This window comes from Perissodus microlepis, chromosome 9, assembly GCF_051167445.1.
Source record: "Perissodus microlepis isolate ML-2025 ecotype Zambia chromosome 9, ASM5116744v1, whole genome shotgun sequence".
Lineage (NCBI taxonomy): Eukaryota > Metazoa > Chordata > Actinopteri > Cichliformes > Cichlidae > Perissodus > Perissodus microlepis.
This window is the reverse complement of record NC_140469.1, coordinates 8070659-8088924: the sequence shown is the minus strand read 5'-3', so window position 1 is coordinate 8088924 and position 18266 is coordinate 8070659. Positions and strand designations below refer to the sequence as shown.

Genomic DNA, 18266 nt, shown 5'->3' with positions numbered 1-18266 from the left:
AACATTACTTGGCAACAGGGAAAGTGAGACAGGTTGCACTGGTGCATTTGTGACAGCTTCACTTGAAATGCCTTCACCGCATCATACATGCCATGTCCATTGTTAAATCTCCCAATTCTTTTGATCTTTGGGCTGAAGGAAGGACAATACTCGGTGTATAAATGCTCAATCAACAATCTTTTATTCCATACAATTCAACACTTTTGAGCATAAACCATCCGGAGGGGAGATGAGCGCGGGAGGGTGTCCGCCTGATCTCAGTGTCTGAGCGTTTCTCACATTCTTATAGCTTCAGCCCACCTAGTCATAAAACCTAAACATTCACATTCTTTCTCTCTTACGGCGCCTAAGTGACGGCCTTGGCTCCCTGTTTTATCTCCTCCTGATGACATGGGGCAGAAAACCTCTCCCGTATGCTCTGTTCTCTTCTAATCAGACAAATAAGGCCATGACTCTCTGAAAACAGTATTTCTTATACCTCAGCAGTATAATGCATCATAAAACAATATCACTCATTCACAATAAATCAGCAGTCTAATGTAATACAAATCAGTTTAATAACTGTAATAGTTGTCACCTTTTTCGAAGTCAGGAGAATAATGCAAACTAAAACTACATAATAATTTCACTATCTTTAATTAGGGGTATAACGTGGCATAAGATAATATAATAATCTCACACCATGAACTGACAGATTTCCTTGCTGAGCTCAAAAACTCTATTGAGAACTTTTCCCCAACTCAGCCAACGGAACTCTGCATGATAAGGAATGTCGCCAAACTCTGAATCATAGAAGGATGAAATTGACGGCGATTTAAACCTTTAAACTCAGATAAAATTTACGGTTTGCATTACAGTGATCGTTACATGCTCCATTTATAGGACTTTACCACACAGCCTGGTGTATGATGCAGGATTGGATTTCATGTGTTACTGTTTAGGCTCAAATCAATTTGATCTTTGAAGCCCGCAGTGATGAAATAACTCCCCTCAAATGACTTAAACCAAAAGTAACAAGCCTGTTTAGAAAATGTAAGGAGTAGAAAATACAGATTTCTTTTTTTTTTTAATGTAGCGAGTAAAAGTAAAAAAAAAAAACTCAGGTTACAGTCAGACTCTGACATCATCCTTCACTGAATCAAGCTAGTAACTGTTACATTTGATTTATTATTATCGAATAAATTAGACAATTATAGAAATATATAATAGGAAACAGCAACAGGAAATATAAAAAAGTACAGACCTGGTAAACATTTATTACTATTCTGAGTGTGTTAGCATTAATATTTGTGTACAAGCAGGTGGGATGGGCATGATTTTAGAGTGTTTGAACAATGATTAATTATTTTTAACAACAGGTTGGATGTAATGTGTTACTACTACCAGTAGGTGGGGATAAGAGACCTTTAAGGTGTTTGGTGCCACACTCCACCTTCAGGTTTAAAACTAGTGTTAATGGAGGGAGTTTGAAGCCTCAGTTTGTTTAATGAATGCATTTCACTCACTGCCTCTGTTCGTATCTCTGTCACTGCAGGACCAACATGGACCGAGAAGTCAGCGCTCTCAGGAGGCCGACAAACCTCACAGAAGAAAGAGAGAGAAAAAATACACCTGTGACGAGTGTGGGAAGGATTTTACTTTGAAGTTTAAACTAAAACAACATCAGCTCATCCACACTGGAGAGAGACCGTTCAGCTGTGACTTGTGTGGAAAGTCGTTTTCCTGGAAGAAAGCCCTAAAAAGACACCAAGTCGTCCACAGTGGAGTTAAAGCGTACAGCTGTGATCAGTGTGGTAAAGCTTTTACTCACAGTAGCAGCTTACAGAGTCATCTAGTTACCCACTCTGGAATGAAGGCATACAGCTGTGACATCTGTGGAAAAACCTTCAGCCGGCTATGGAGCCGAAATACACACCTACGCATTCACTCCGGAGAAGATGTGTACTGGTGTGATCAGTGTGGCAAATACTTTACAACAGACGCACAGTTACAACGCCACATGTTTACCCACACTGAGGAGAAACCGTATCAATGTGACCTGTGTGAGAAGACTTTTAAAGCTCCACAGTACCTGAGACAACACCAACAGATCCACACCAGAAAGAGACTCTACAAGTGCAGTTACTGTGAGGTATGTATTTTTATTTTTATCTTGTAAGTTCAGTCTGACTGTTTGGAACAAGTCTGCTCATTAAATTGTGTTAGCATGTTAGCACTTCTACTGCACCGAAGAGTAGCTCTGAGCCATTATTCAGGTTTTAATTTCAGTTATGATTTTTGTTTACATGATCATAAGAAAAACTAAAAGTGCTAAAAACTGATATGATGCTGTTATTGAATCTTCAGGCAGCTTCGTGGTATATCATGGTGTTGTTATTATTTCTGCATTAATGGCCTTTGGTTTACAGCAGCTCATTCCTCTGTCAGGTGTAAATGGAATAAAATAAAACATAAAATAAGTACAAAACCAAACCATTCAGTAATCTTCTCTTATGGTTAACAAAGTTGTATCGTTACGTAATGTTTCGTAGTATTGTAGCTGTAGTATCATTGCTTCCTTATAGCTTTGTACTTTTAGTGTTAAAATACCCATTTAATGTTATAATTACAGTGTCATTGGGGGTAATAGTGTTTTTCTTGTGTCCCAGTCAGCTGAGTGTTATAACTGCATAATTACAGTGTTATTAATGCAGTAATAAATTAGTATTATTGCAGTGTTACAGTAGTTTAGCACTATGTGGATACCTTAAAAATGTTAGCGTGGTAGTACTTAAGTGTTAGTCAGATGTTACTGTAATATTGAAGAAGTATTCCTGTAGTATTATGGTGGTAGTATTGTAGTTATTGTAGCCCAGTAAACTGAGTGTGTTAATCGAAACAGTAAAATGTAACTGGACGTCTGCAGAGATGCTCTGTATTTCAGGCGACTTTCAGGATAAAAGTGTTGAAGGACTGACTTGCACGGTCTTTGTGTCTTTGTTTAGAAGCAGAGCGACACAGATGGATCCACTTCTCAACCCTGTCATTGCTGTGTTGGTCGGAAAGACTTTCGTTGTGACATCTGTGAAAAAACTTTCAGTCAGCAAGCCGGCCTAAAAATACATCAACGTAAACACACTGGAGACAAACTGAAATACTGCAAAGAATGTGGGAGAAGCTTCCCCACATCAACTGACTTAAAACAACATGAACTCTTTCACAGTGGGGTCAAAAAGCACCTCTGTGATCAGTGTGGGTCATCCTTCACCACTGCAGGTGACCTTAAAACACACAAACGAGTCCACACAGGAGAGAAACCATACAAGTGCAGACACTGTGACAAAAGCTTCTCACAGTCAGGTAGTCGTAACGAGCATGAACGTACACACATGGAAGGAAACTACAGCTGTGAGCAGTGTGACAAGAGCTTCAGTAATCTCAGTTCATACTCTGCACACAAACAATCCCACGTTACTAATAAAGTGTTTCACTGTTACCAATGTGCCAAAACATTCACGTCATTATCTGCTCTGTGCAAACATCAGCGCGATCACGCAGGGCTGAAATCGTTCCCATCACAGGATCAGAGTGAATCTGAAGAGAGAGAAACATCCTCTTCTGGTTTCAGAGTCCAACTTAAAACCCTGGAGATCAGGCTCCACAGAGTTCAGATCGGCTCTCCTTAAAGATCTAATGAGGCTATGAATCAAAATGTTCCTGTAGTTCCATTTTAATCTTTATAAATTGTTCTTCTGTAGTGTTTGTGTTCAGTGGTTACCTTTTTTTTCAGTGGTTGGATGAAAAATCAGTTTCCTGTTGTTCAAGTTTTTATTGAATGTATTTTATTAAAGTTCTTAAACAAATTAAAAAAAATGTTAAATAAAGAATTGTTTGAATGACAAAGATTTTGAGCCATGATGTCATTTCCTGTATTTCAGAGTAAAGACTGAAGTGACAAATGGAAACATGTTTACAGTCATGGAATAAACACTGATGGGTCATCTGTAGGAAGTACTATTGCTGACCTGACAGACTCGACCTTGTTTACAAAGAAAGAAAGGAACTGATTACATGTGTCAGCAGAGGCTTTCAGGGTTGTTTAGAGTAGAGCTGATAGTCTTAAAGAGAACACGGGGATTATGACAATTTAACACAATGATCTGAGAAAAATATCTGTTTCTCTCATTTTCACTGTATTCTGATCAAATTTCCAACATTCTTTTAATATTTCAACCGGATGGCTCCCCGGCCTCAGTCGGGCGATGGGGGTATGTGGTGGGGCGTGGCCTGCGGTGCCGTGCAGGGAGGGCGGACGCACCTGCACGGCATCCTTAATCACGTCCGCCAAGTTAAAAACACGAGGACTCAGGGGTTGCGGTGTTGTGGTGTGAGGTGATGTAAATAAAATGGCTCAAAACACTGATCCCTGGACCCGCCGTGCCTTATTCACACCACACTTGCTTATTTGCAAAGAGAAGTAGAAGCATGACAGTATGTGGATGATCCAGAGTCATTAACAAACACACAGAACAAAGTTTGCACAGGTTTTCTGTAATTTTGTGTGTGCACGTGTTTTTTGTTTGCACAGAATAACGATGTTTCCATACACATACTGAATGAGGACCAATGTTTTTGAATGAAAACTGGATCTACTTAGTTCTGTCTGTATTTTCTTCACATGTCTACACTGATATGAATGCACAATTTTAAGAGTTTAAGCAGCCATAGAGGGAATGGTGCCACTCCACCTTGGAAGATGAGGGCCAATTCAAACTTTTTATATTTTGTGTTTAATATAGGAAACCTAAAAAAGATGATACAACACATTAACACACAGAGTACATAATAACACAAATAATCGTACTGGCGATGATTGCTCGTATTAGGTCAATTAAAATCCACCAAGAATGCATTTAAGGTTTTGTTTCTTTCATTACACTTTCAGTTGACATGTGCTTTTCAAACATTATATTTAAACTGTTTAATATAGTGGTCATTCCATCCACTCACCTTTTATCTTTAATAGTTTTTTAGATGTTGGTGAAAAAAGTGTTCATGACAGTGTAGATTTCTGGTATTTTGTGTAAATTTAAACATGTAACAATTCAATTATTTCTAATAATAAAAAAGTGTGAAACTGACGTTAGACTTATGTTTGGAAATGAACCACCCCATGTTGTGTAGCTTTGTGGATTTTATACTTACTGGATACATACTTATTTATTATATAGGCTACAGTACATAAAATGAAAAAATTGCATGTTTTATGTAACTGAAATGTTTAATCATGTAGATTAAAGAAAATAAGAATGTTACAAAGTATATTTATATGAAACATGTGTACACTTACTGCATTTGATGTATTTTAACGATATATAATGCATATTATGGAATGTAACACCTGAATATGTGTAATTTTGCCACCACATTTGATTTCTATGCCACCCTAAGAAAATTTCTCTATCCGCCCCCTTCAGTGTTACAATGTTCTGTTCAGTACAGTAAAAAAAACAAAACATTTATTGTTGATCACTTAAGGATCCACTTATTGTTGCTCAGGGCCTCTGTGAGTTTGGTTTGCATGATCTCCTTAGTTGAATATGACGGCAGCTCCAAGGTTAAGAAGCACGTGTGTGTCTTTGATTTGCATCTTGATTTTGTCCATACTGAGAATAGGCACGCGGTCAAATCCTGTCACAAACCCCAGAGGAGGAAAAAAGTCAAACTCTGTGAGGTTTTTTTTTGTGTTAATTTTTGTGCACAACATCTGAAATCAGTCTGTCAATTCAGGCATTAGTGCTCAACCATCTCAGCTGTTGGTCAAACGCTTTTTCCATCAAACTCAGGTCATAAAACCCCAATATTTTACTTTATTAACTCCCTGTGATTCGTTGCTTTGTTGTGACTCTTTGGACATACTGAAGAATAAGATTCACACTTGTTGTTTTACATGTTAACATGAAATACAGTCCTTACAAAGGAAAGCTTTCTTCTTGTTTTTAGTCAGTTCACAAAGACCTCCCAAAACATCTGTATGGTGAGGTGGTCTGCGCTTTATTCACCTTCATAATGTGTGTTCTAATCATAGTGAAAGAGACTGTTAGATATACCAAAGATAACTCATTCACAATAATGGGATGTGATAAAAGAATTGCAGACAAATTACATCTTTGTGTCACTAACAGCTGTTTACCTGTTTCAGCTTTTCCCAGTCACTGAAGTCTTTGCCCACCATCACTTCTTGCAGCTCCTTTGGCCTGAAGAGTTTCACCAAATCCTGCTCACACACCAGGAAGAAGCCTCTCTTGAACTCCTGAAACACATTCTCCACTGATGTGTTGAAGGCATGATTCACGTAGGCATCCACAAACTCCTTCCTGTTTGGAAGATAAAAGTAGTGATTTACATCCACACTTTGGTCAAATCATGAACTGTTCTGTTCCATTTTGTTTAAAGAGTGGTCGCTTTATATCTCTGCCACTGATATTTTACTGTGGTTACTTGTCCCATGGTAATTCATTGTGTAGAAACCTGAAAATTTGTGGTGTGCTTCAAGGATATGCATTCGACCTCTTTCTGTTAGATGCTTCACATTGGCTACAAAAGAGTTTATGTAATAAAGCTTTGTTTCTTTGTAGATGATATGCGGTTATATATTTCTGTAAGCTGACTTTACAGATCAGCTGCATTTGTAGGCTGATCTAGAGTTATTAGATTAGATTAGATCATAAGTGATGACTTGTTATTATCTATAGCATCTGTCTGCTGGAAGAAACTATGCTTGCTTTTTTAACATATACTATGAAAAACATTTTTTTTCAAATATACGTCCCAGCTTTCATCACTTGTGACTCTATTGTACTACTGTACTCTTTCTTCTTCAAATCGTGTTAAGGAAACCTCAGACTGCAGTAATTAGGGATTTACTGACACCAGGTAAGCAATGTTTAGTGTAAAATACACATTTTTATTGTTCCAACAAATAACCAATGTTACATATGTTAAAGATTTATTATTGGAAATAATTCAACCCCACCAGAATTAAACAAAACACAAAGAATAAAGTGATAAATAATACAGAAGTGCTCTATTGGATTGTATTACATAGTCAGATGTTTATAGCAATATAGTAGTTATAAAGCAATACATTCTCCTGTTCATGTTTGTCTGAGCATAAAAATTAGATTTGACTCATAAGAATTATAATGCAGCAGTAACTTAAATTATTGGATAAATTATGACATATTAAGAAAAGTTAGATAATTCTAAAGTGCCTTATGATGCTGATGCTGTTACACAGCTGATTATGTAGGGATGTTGAATTTTTTGAAAAAGATACATGTTACAAAGTCAAGTTGTGCATTTGCTATAGTGTAATATTATTGTAATACACAGTGCAAATTATCCTGAGGTACCACAGAAAAAGAAAAAAAGATCCCAGAGTAAAAATAAATCTCATCCCTCCTCCTCGGCTCAGACACAGTGCACGCTCCTTTAGAGCTGCACACGATCCACCATCACAGTGTGAAATCTGTATCTGCTAGCAGGGCCTCTGTCAGTCTGTCTCGCATGATCTCCTTAGTTGAGTAAAAAGGCAAATACAGATTAGAGTGACATGTCTCTGACTCAGGGAAGTGCTGATCACAGGTGCCGCTCTGAATAGCAAAAACCTTCATCTTGACCTGGTCGATGCCAAGAATAGGAGCTCTCCTGTAACCAGTCAGGAACCCTGAAGAACAACAATGGAAAGAAAATATAATTTTACTTATCTTATTTTTTTTTGAAAACTTTTACATACATCTTATCATCACATCACAGGAAAAAGTATTTTTGTATATTTGTCACATTTATGTGTAATAAGTAAATACAAAACACAATTGTTAATTTATCATTTCATTCATTAAGGGAAAAAAATATTCAAGCCTAGCTGGCCCTATGTGAAAAAGCAATTGACCTCTAAATGTATTAACTGGTGGAAGCATCCTGGCAGCAAGAACTGCAGTCAAGTGTTTGTGATAACTGGTAATGAATCTTTACATAGCTTTGGGAGGAATTTCGGCCCACTTTCCTTGGCATACGTTTTTGTACTTTGAACAAGCATGATAAAAACAGAATCAGTGTCATGGTCTGGGTCTGATAGCTTCATGAGGGGCGTCTTATTTAAGAAGGTGGCGGAGCCCCAGTCGGCGCGGGATTATACTAAGTCGAACCTGTTAAGTACCTCCGTAGATTAGTGTGTTGAGATCGGCTTCGCTACTAAAGGCTGCCTGCTGAGCTGTGTGTGTTTTTGTGTCACCAGGAGTCGGGAGTCAGGAGTCAGGAACGTCGCCACGAGGGGAAATCACGGAGTGGAAATCACGGAGTGGAAATCACGGAGTGGAATCGGGTTTTTGGAGTTGTCACCTTTTCACTGCTATGGACACGTGCACTGTGTGGGATTCTTAGAGGAATTGCCACAGGAGTCACAGTGCTTGAATTGTATATAGTTGTCGTTTCTGTCCACTCACCATAAATAAATCCACTGTCCTTCACTAGAGTCCCGCGTTTGGGCCCTGCTTTCTCTACAACTCCACGGTCTGCCGTTGCAGCCCATGACAATCAGGGCCCAGTGCAAAAACACATGGCTTTTTTAAAAGGCTTAACCAGGCTATGAAGAATCTTTAATTTGACTGAAATATTGTTATTAAGGTATATTCGTCAGATCTGCAATAAGCCGGGTACTGACCTATTCAAATTATAGTAAGAGAGTCACTACGTTGTCATTATACTTAAAATCATCTGTCAGAATTTGAGGTGTTGTGTCTCTTTTGCATTTGATGACTAACTCAACCATAAAGCAGCTTTACAGTATATTAATCAGAACAATGCTGCTCTCTAATATATCTTGGTAAAGTGCAGAAAAATCTAATGTTTTATATGATACACTGTGATTTCAGTAACATATCATAATGGAGGCTTCAGCAAGTACTTACGAAGGAAATCTTTCCTCTGCTCTTCAGTTAGTTCATCAAATACCTCCCAAACATCTGTATGGTGGGGTGGCGGTCATGATATTTCCAACCATAACTTGTGTTCTGAAAACAGTGAAAATGACTGTTATAATCATAGAGTTTGTAAGGTCAGGCATATATACACTATGTTGCCAAAAGTATTCCCTAACCCATCCAAATCATTCAATTAATGTGTTCCAATCACTTCCATGGACACAGGTGTATTAAATCAAGCACCTAGGCATGCAGACTACTTCTACAAACATGTGTGAAAGGACGAGTCGCTCTCAGGAACTGAATGAATTCCAGCATGGTAATGTGATAGGATGCACCAGTGCAACAAGTCCAGTCATGAAATTTCCTCGCTATTAAATATTCCATAGTCAGCTGTTAGTGATATTAAAACAAAGTGGAAGTAATTGGAAATGACAGCTAATCAGCTGATGCTAAGGCTCATAGTGCACTTAAGTCACCAATATCTGCAGTCTGCTATTGTTACAGATGTCCAAACTTCATTGGTTTCCATGGCTGAGCAGCTGCATCCCAGCCTTACACTGACAAACACAATGCAAAGCGTCAGATGGAGTGATTTAAGCATCTCAACACTGGACTCTAAAGCAGTGGAGATGTGTTTACTGGAGTGACGAATCACACTTCTCTGACTGGCAATCCCATGGATGTGTCAGGGTTTGGTGGTTGCCAGAAGTACTTGTCTGACTGCACTGTGCCAAGTGTAAAGTGTGGTGGAGGGGGGGTTATGGTGTGGGGCTGTTTATCGGGAGTTGGGTTCGCCCCCTTAGTGCAGATGAAAGGAACTCTTAATGCTTCAGCATATCAAGACAATTTCATGCTTCCAGTTTGGGGATGGCCACTTTCTGTTCCAACATGGCTGGGCACCAGTGCACAAAACAAGGTCCATAAAGACATGGATGAGTGAGTTTGGTGTAGAAGAACTGGACTAGCCTGCACAGAGTCCTGACCTCACCCTGATAGAACATATTTGGGATGAATTAGAGCAGCAACTGTGAGCCAGGCCTTCTCCTCCAACATCAGTGTCTGACACCACAAATGCACTTCTGAATAGTCAAAAAATTCCCATAAACACAACTAAACCTTGTGGAAAGCTTTCCCAGAAGAGTGGAAGCAGTTATAGCTGCGAAGGGTGGGCTGACTATTATATTATACTATCATATAAAAGTCTGGATTAAGACTGAGATGTGACTCAAGTTCATATTTGTGTTAAAGCAGCCGACTGAATGCTTTTGGCAGTATGCAGTACACAGTTATTGTGCTACAGGACAGCTGTGAAACTACAGCCTGTGTCTGTTTGGCTGACTGTACCTGTTTAAACTTTTCCCAGTCATGCACGTCCTGGCCGACCAGCACTCCCTGGTGGAAACAGCCTCACCAAATCCTGCTCACACACCAGGAAGAAGCTTCGCTTGAACTCCTGGAACAGACTCTCCACTGATGTGTTGAAGGCATGAGTCACATAGGCCTCCACAAACTCCTTCCTGTTTAGTAGGGAAAATGTTAAATTAGCAAACATTTCACAGAGACAAAGGTGCTGCAGATGAACCTCACAAACACTTCATGTTTTATATTCTTACTTATTTTGACTTGTCAGTGGCTTTCCAGGAGTTTGAGGATCCAGGTCAACATCTGTTCCATCCCAGATTATCTGTAAATTAGTTATAAATCAGATGAGTTTAGCTGCAAAACCTGAGAATGAGACAGATTACTGATCATCTTCTATAGTAAAACACATACCAAAAAGTCCATGTAGAGATTAGCCAGAACATCATCTTCATAGTTTAAGATGGTCTGCAGACTCCTTTAAAGAAATTAAAACAAAAAGTTGTATTAAAAGAAGTTCAACTATGTACATTTTACAGCAGTCACAAGTTACTGTAACTTTTGACACACGACAACTTAAAATACATCCATCCATACATTTTCTTCTGCTTGTCCGGGGCCAGGCTGTGGGACCAGCAGCAGCATGTGTTACTGAAATGAAATGGATACTTACCGTCCAACAGTCGGGCTGAACTCCATCATATCCTCCAGTGTCGGCTCTAAACTGAGTAGCTTCTTGAACAGAACCAGTGGGAATGGTAAGTGTATGATACACTGGTTGTACAAGGCCAAGCCACACAGTAGTACAAACAGGAAGAAGGTTCTCTTGCTCTCCTCTGTTGCCTGCATTAATAAAAGTTCACTTTGGTTCTATTATTGCTTATCGTTTAAATTTCAATCCTTTAACCAATTTTATACAGTTGGTGGGCTCAGTTTTAAAGTCTTACATTGGAGGGAAACCATGCCAGGGTTTTGGAGTCATTGAGCATGAACATCCCAGATTCTTCTGACACCATTTTAAGAAACAGGTGGTGAAAAAGGTCTCGTTTGTAGACATCTTTGCTGTTTGGATCCTCATCAAAATGGACCTGAGAAATATAAATATTAGAGATGCTTCTGGTAAGAACAGTTGCAGAAGAATGGCTATGCATTAATCATCAGGTGAAAATCAATCAAATATTCACCACAAGTGGCTTCTTGAAGTCGCTGTGAGCAGCAGCTGCCAGCTCTCTGAAGGTGCTTTCGAAAAGTGATGCGCGCTGCAGGTACAGTTTAAAAAATTTGGGTTTTGACTGGGGAATCCATCCATAAGGAAAAACAAAAACCATCTGTGGAGGCGCCTGCTGTTCATTCTGCAAGACAAAACAAAGTATCATGATTTTAAAATAAATTCTCTATTTAAATTCCAATTGTGATGTATATAAGGCAGCTGGTGAACCAAGTGAGCTAGACTGGCTCTTGCTTCTGTTCTGAGGTTCTGAAACTGACGCCTGCCTGAACTGTGAGTGAAAAGAGTGCTGAGAGAACTAAAACAAATGAAACAACAAAATGTTGGAATCTTCTGCAGCACTGAGGGCAGCTGCTGATTTATGATTGTATTCTGTTAGTTTATTTTCTGTTGTGACTCCTTTGATTTTTATAGATGGTTGTTTTGTCTGTTATATAAAACTGCTGAATAGTGTAGCTTTAAAGTGTGATCACTAATACACACTAATGCAGACTGGAAAATTACAAATTCTGCTATTGTTTTCCTATAACAGGGTGGTGAAGTTACCTGAGTGAATGCAGAATTCATGTCAAAAACCAGTTTCTTTGATTTCAGATCCATCACAAATGGGTACTTGCAAAGAATCACAGGCAGATCATCTGCATTCTGGGAAAAAAAGGGAACAACCCACATAAACAGTTAGTGAGCTTAACAGTGTGTTAACATGAATGAGTTGTTTTCTGGGTTGACTGCCATCTTAGCAGGTTCAAAGTACTTGTTGTCAGCTGACCTCACCTTGAGTTTTGACTTTGTTCGCCAACGTTTGAGATCCTCCTTTAGAAAACATCTGGCTAAGCTCGAGGCAAAAAGTTGTTTCTGGGATTTTCTTGTTTATCTCATTGGTCTTAAAACAAGAAGTGGTAGTATTTGTTATACTGGCTGTGTGAAAATCCAACTTTTTTTGTTGAAAAGCTGAGCAGTAATACATTTAATTAAATTTTGATCATTTCTGATACTGACATAGTACATATGCTGGAGGATTAGCAGTACGTTTCTGGCTTGAGCGTTGCAAGAAGCAGACTTAAAGATTGGGATCCACGAGAGGGCCGTCTTCCACACCTGAACATATCTGATCGTGTTGAAGGGTGACAGTGAGGACCACCATTCCCCTGAGGATGACAAAGTTACAGTCAGCTCTTCACTGGCTGATATCATGGATTAAGAAGTCTAGAGTGTTCGTTAGAATAAAATGCTATCATTTAATACATTGATGCATTTAAACAGTATATATTAATCCAATAAATACACTTTTAATAGACGTGCTGAAGATTTTAAAGTTGTTAAAGTCTGCCTAAATATATGCCTGAACAACAGACTTTAAAATTGCTTTAAAAACAATTAAATTACATTAAATAATAATTGAGTTGTGACATAATTATGAGCTCTAAATCGCAAAGCTTCAGCAAGGTTTTGGACTAATTCCTCAGATTTGTTAAATTAGTTGTTAGTTTAGTGTTTTTTGCATAGGTGAGATTGTGTTATGAGAAATGCATTAACTGCTTTGAGAACTGTTGGAGTTGGATAGAATGATGTTGATGTGAGAACTGCACTAAAGTCGGGACAGCCAGTAAGCAAAATAGTAGGTGTCACCGTACCTAAAATCTGGACGCTTTCATTGGGGAGTCGTTGCATGGTAGCAGCGACTGCATCAGCAAGCTTTTTGCTCTGTTGCCATCTGCATTTCTGTATGCATGCATGCAGAAGTTCATTGAGAAGCAGGAAGATCCTCAATCCTTCCACTCCCACAGGGTTCATATCAACAGATGGAAGCAGCTGCAGAACAGCAGTCTCAGCCTGCTGATGCAACTTGTTATTAATTAAAGGTTTAATTAAAGTCCACTTCTTACTTTTTTAGTTAATTACTCATCAGGTTACAAACGTGTGTTAGTCACATTCCAGTTCAATACCTCTGCAAAAACAACATCTCGCATCACCAGCTTCTCAAAACCTCGCCGTGCAAGTGACAAGTCCAAACCGGAGTACGTTGGTGAAGTTTGGAAATGTTTATCTTTGCTGACATGAAGAAAATGACAAATGTGTATATTCAAATGTTAAATTCAACAGATATAAAGAAGTCATGATCATGCTCATAAATGGTGTTCTTACCTCCTGTCAAGAAAGCCCCCGCATCCTCAGGACCTTCTATCGCTGTGCCATTGAGAGCATCCTCACTGGATGCATCACCACCTGGTACGGCAACAGCACCGCTTACAACCGTAAAGCTCTCCAGAGAGTAGTGCGGTGTTCTGAAAGGATAATTGGAGGTGAGCTTCCCTCCCTCCAAGACATCTACAGGAAGCGGTGCCTGAGGAAAGCGGGGAGGATCATCAAGGACTCCAGTCAGCCCAGCCATAAACTGTTCAGACTACTTCCATCAGGAAGGAGGTTCTGCAGCATCCGGTCCCGTACCAGCAGACTGAGAGAAGCTTTTTCCACCAGGCCATCAGACTGCTGAACACGTCATAGACACCTCACCTTCACTACTGGAACTTCAACATTATGCACTCCATACTGTATATAAATGCCTCTGTTTTGCACAATATCCAACTACAAACCTCTGTATATTCTATATATTTATTTTATTTTTACTCTATTTAATTTTTAAAATATGTACACACACACACATATATACACACGCGTAGACATACATATTTAGTATACACATTCAGTAATATGCATACACTCTTATATTGTAAATATATTTATTCATATAATTCTCAGATTTAGCCATTCTTATATTTGCTTGTTCTTATGTTATTCTACTTTGCACACCTCTGTTGCTTGTGAAGCTCGCACACCAGAATTTCACTCACATGTACTGTACAAGTGTACCTGCACATGTGATGTGACAATAAAAGTGATTTGATTTGATTTGAAAGCTTTGATTCATACAGGATGGAGATGTGAGCATACTGTGAATTTCCCTGTGAAGAGTTCATGAGGTTAGTCAGTAACACTAAGACTACAGTGTACATGCTGTGCAGCAAACCAGTTACATACAACAACAATAACAGCTGCTTTTGTGTTAGACTTACTCTTTTAGATTTTTCCACAGCTTTGGATTATATGCAGAGACCCATTTGTCAATCATGTTATCAATAGAGTGTTCTGTCACGTTGTTCTCTGTGCCACTGCCTGACTCGTTATCAGCGCCCTGTGAAAGAAGCAAAGGTTCATGTTTGGTTTAGACACATGACCTCACAAGTAGATATAACTGGTAAAGCCATGTTTACATCCTCCCACAGGTATCCTTACTGCACTGTATGCATTTGTGCTGGTACCTCATTAGGCGTGCATGTTGCAAATGAAGTGTTTCCTCCTGCATAGATGTTAGAAATGTCTAGAATAAAAACAGACGAGAAATTATCTACCTAAGAGTCAACTGTACTGTATGGGATGGTTTTTCAGTTCCAGAAAGAAAGATAAGATATAGCGACTTGCTCTTACAGTGGGCTTAATTTGTGACATTTAGGCAATAAACCTTTTTGTTGTTAACTGTGGTTAACTTGGTTATTTGGATCAAATTCAGGTCCAGTTTTATTTGCTTAAATTATTTTTTCATCAGCACTTTAAAAACATACAGCAGAAAACCTAAAACCTGCCGTGAGTCCATGACATTTATTTTTAGATTATTTTAAGATTTCCAGGATTTGATGCGTGGCCAAACATTTTATCTATGATTATATTCAAGCCCTTATAGTCAGAATTACTAATTATTTTAAACTAAAGCTTTACCCAATTATCTATTGGGCTATTGGCTCATCTGTGTTACACCTGCAGCAAGTGCAAAGCCCAACAGTGCAGCTCCTCACTGGTTTCAGAAGACTCAGTACCTCTGAGTAGCACTTTTTATGAGAGGTGGTGTGTATGGTGTGAGAGGAGCGTGTGTGTCTGTGTGTTTGTACCTTATCGATCCTGCTAGCAGAGGATTAAAAGCGTACAGCCAGTCGTTCATGTCGTTCTCGTTGTTGGCCTGCAGGAGGATGCCTCCATGTTTTGTGCACACTGCAAATGTGTTGGGCATCTGAAAAGAAAACATCGCATTATATTCATGTTCATTCAAATGATAAATCCCAGTCCATTTGCCATTTCATCAATCAATGTGTCCAAAACTGGCCAATGTGCACCAAAACAATTTCAATGAATTCTCATTAAAGACAAACGTGTTACATCCAGCTTTTCTCTATCCTGCCTCAAACCTTAAGCATGGCCTGCTGATCTTCACTGTATTCCACCTGTGCTGTGGAGAGGTTGAGGACGCCTCGCTCCACGGGGTCCTGGCCTGGTCCTGGAGGTTTCTTCCTGTTAAAAGGGAGTTTTTCCTTCCCACTGTCGCCAAAGTGCTTGCTCATAGGGGGTCATATGATTGTTGGGTTTTTCTCTGTATCTATGAAGCGCCTTGAGGCGACTTTTGTTGTGATTTGGCGCTATATAAATAAAATTGAATTGAATTGAATTGAATTATTTGAGGAAGAAGCAGAGTTGGTTTGTTTCCAGCTGAAATCATCCAGGCTCAGGAATTTGAATCGATCCACATCATTTCTGCTTGAACTAGAGAACATGAGTGTCGACTTACATTTGGTCTGTGAGACACATGTCATAGTGACAGTATTTGGGTTAATATGGCATTACTCACCCTGGTCGCATTTCTTCAATATCAGGCACCAAGTTCAGGAACTCGTTCTTTGCAGCCCGCGCAAGGTAGGAGGTCTCCAGAGTGGGAACCATCGGGAAGTTTTCATAGTCTGAGCAGGAGGGACTGGAGGCACGTGAGCTGTTCTCAGGGGTCCTTTAACACAAATCACACCAAGTTAGAATAAAATAGATAACCTGTCAATAACCGTTTGCAGATCGAGGTCAATGTTCCTAAAAATATGTTTACTTCTGGCCCATGGAGCCACAGCGGGAGTCCGAGAGAGGGGGAGGTAGAGGAAGGGGTGAGGGTGGCACTGCTGAAGCTCGTCACGGATGGATCACGTCCGATCGGTGAGATGAGAGAAAGCTGAAGTGAAACAACAGCAGGATGAGGTAGACGTCAATATAGGAACTCCCTGATGTGACACAGAAAGGCTATTTTTTATTTCTTTGTATTATTTCTCACCTTGCAGTCACTGATGCTGTTCACCAGCTGGTTGTATTCAGTATTGAAGGTGTGTGTCAGAAGGCGCAGGCACTACAACACAACAGGAACAAGACCGATCAGCTCCGAGCAGAGAAGGAAGAAGGCAGCAACAAGAACGCCCACTAAGCCGACGTTTTTCTCACCTTGGTGGCCAGCTCCTTCTCACGCTTTCAAAGGTGGTGCTGGAGATCTGCGAGGAGACGGAGGTGGATGTGGACAGAGTGCCCGAGCTCACGCTGGGGGACAGAGACTCGCTCAGGGACTTGGTGGTGGGAGCTGTTCCCACGGGAGCCGCCTCTCCCAGCTTCTCTCTCAGCGCCAGAAGGTGACGGGTCTTTTCCACCTGGAAGAAAGATGGGGGCGAATGTGAGGTGGGGAGAAGAGGGGAGGGTTAGTCATGTAAAGTCTGTACTCTAAGAAAAAACTTTTTAGAATAGCACAAGTCATTTTTCCCTCAATGATATTAAACAGATTTATTTCTTTATGAATCTTTTAAGGCCCCACCTCCTGCAGCTGCTCCAGCTTCTCTAGCTCCCACTCGTGCTCTAGGATGAGGCTATCTCCTCTGGGCCTCCAGCCGGCCAGGTTCTCCTCTCCACGCACATAAGCCACTGATGTGTCCAGGACCTTCCTCCTCCTCCTCCTCTGCATCCCTGCTCAGGACATGAGCCCTCATTAGGATGAAGCTCTCCACAGATAAGGTCATGTAGATCTTCTCTCTGTAGGAAGTGACGCGGTTGAGCAGGAGGGAGTTGTGCAGGGAGCTGTCCCACACTGCCTCAAAGCGATAGAAAGTGTTGAAAAAGACAGAAAGAGGAAAAGTTAGCTTGACAGCATTATTGTTCACATTCATCCTTTAATCATGACAAAACGTGAGGAATCGCACTGAGGTGAGACCTTGACAACAGACAAATCAGGAGCCACAGAGTGTCAAGTGTCAGCCGACACCAATCGGGACAATGATAAGAAAGAAATTCATTTACAGACACGTGAAAAAGCAGTTTAAGGTTCTAGATCTGGATTATTACAACACATCATTATTTATTTAAAGCAACCCAAAATGCACAAATGACTATAACCAAGTACATCCTGTGATTCAGCAGCTGATGGAACCAACTTTAGCAGCAAAAACTTGAGGTAATCATTTTTTATTAGTGTTTCACAGCAGTGTGGACGGATTTCTGGCCCGTTTGTCTTTACAATGTTTCTTCGGTTCATTGAAGTTTGCAGATATTTATTCATTCACAGCTTTCTTAACGTTCAATCATGTTGAAGTCTCAACTTTGAGCCACTGCAGCACCACTCTGTTGTTGCTTTGCTGCTGCGCTCTGGAGTCACTGACACAACGATGATCTCTTTGACTCTAGAGTACTTCATGGCTCACTCAGTGACCTGGACACTTTGCAGCTTCTTTGGCAGCAAAAAAAGCCCAAATAATCATCACCCGAGCAAAACCGTTGGTATGAGGTGTTTGTCTGATATGCCGTGTTTGGTTTTCACCAATGTTGAAGCTGTGCATTAGGGCTTAGCTTTTCAACTTTGCAAACCTAAC

At 39.9% G+C, this 18266-nt stretch overlaps 1 protein-coding gene and 2 pseudogenes across 2 annotated transcripts; all 3 read right to left on the bottom strand.

Annotated features, from left to right (window-relative positions):
* Positions 1-2919: 2919 nt before the first annotated feature.
* Positions 2920-17457, bottom strand: LOC146379970 (kinesin-like protein KIF1B; annotated as a pseudogene). Its single transcript, XR_014801341.1, has 6 exons — positions 17219-17457; positions 16858-17057; positions 16694-16765; positions 16475-16594; positions 16229-16381; positions 2920-3061 (listed from the first exon to the last, which is right to left on the bottom strand). The product of XR_014801341.1 is annotated as a kinesin-like protein KIF1B (transcript).
* LOC146379972 (putative E3 ubiquitin-protein ligase HERC6) lies at positions 7428-15060 on the bottom strand (annotated as a pseudogene).
* On the bottom strand, positions 15336-15944 carry LOC146379971 (kinesin-like protein KIF1B). Its single transcript, XM_084940387.1, has 3 exons — positions 15792-15944; positions 15498-15616; positions 15336-15366 (listed from the first exon to the last, which is right to left on the bottom strand). Exons 1-3 carry the CDS (start codon positions 15942-15944, stop codon positions 15336-15338), a joined length of 303 nt encoding a protein of 100 aa, XP_084796513.1.
* Positions 17458-18266: the final 809 nt, after the last annotated feature.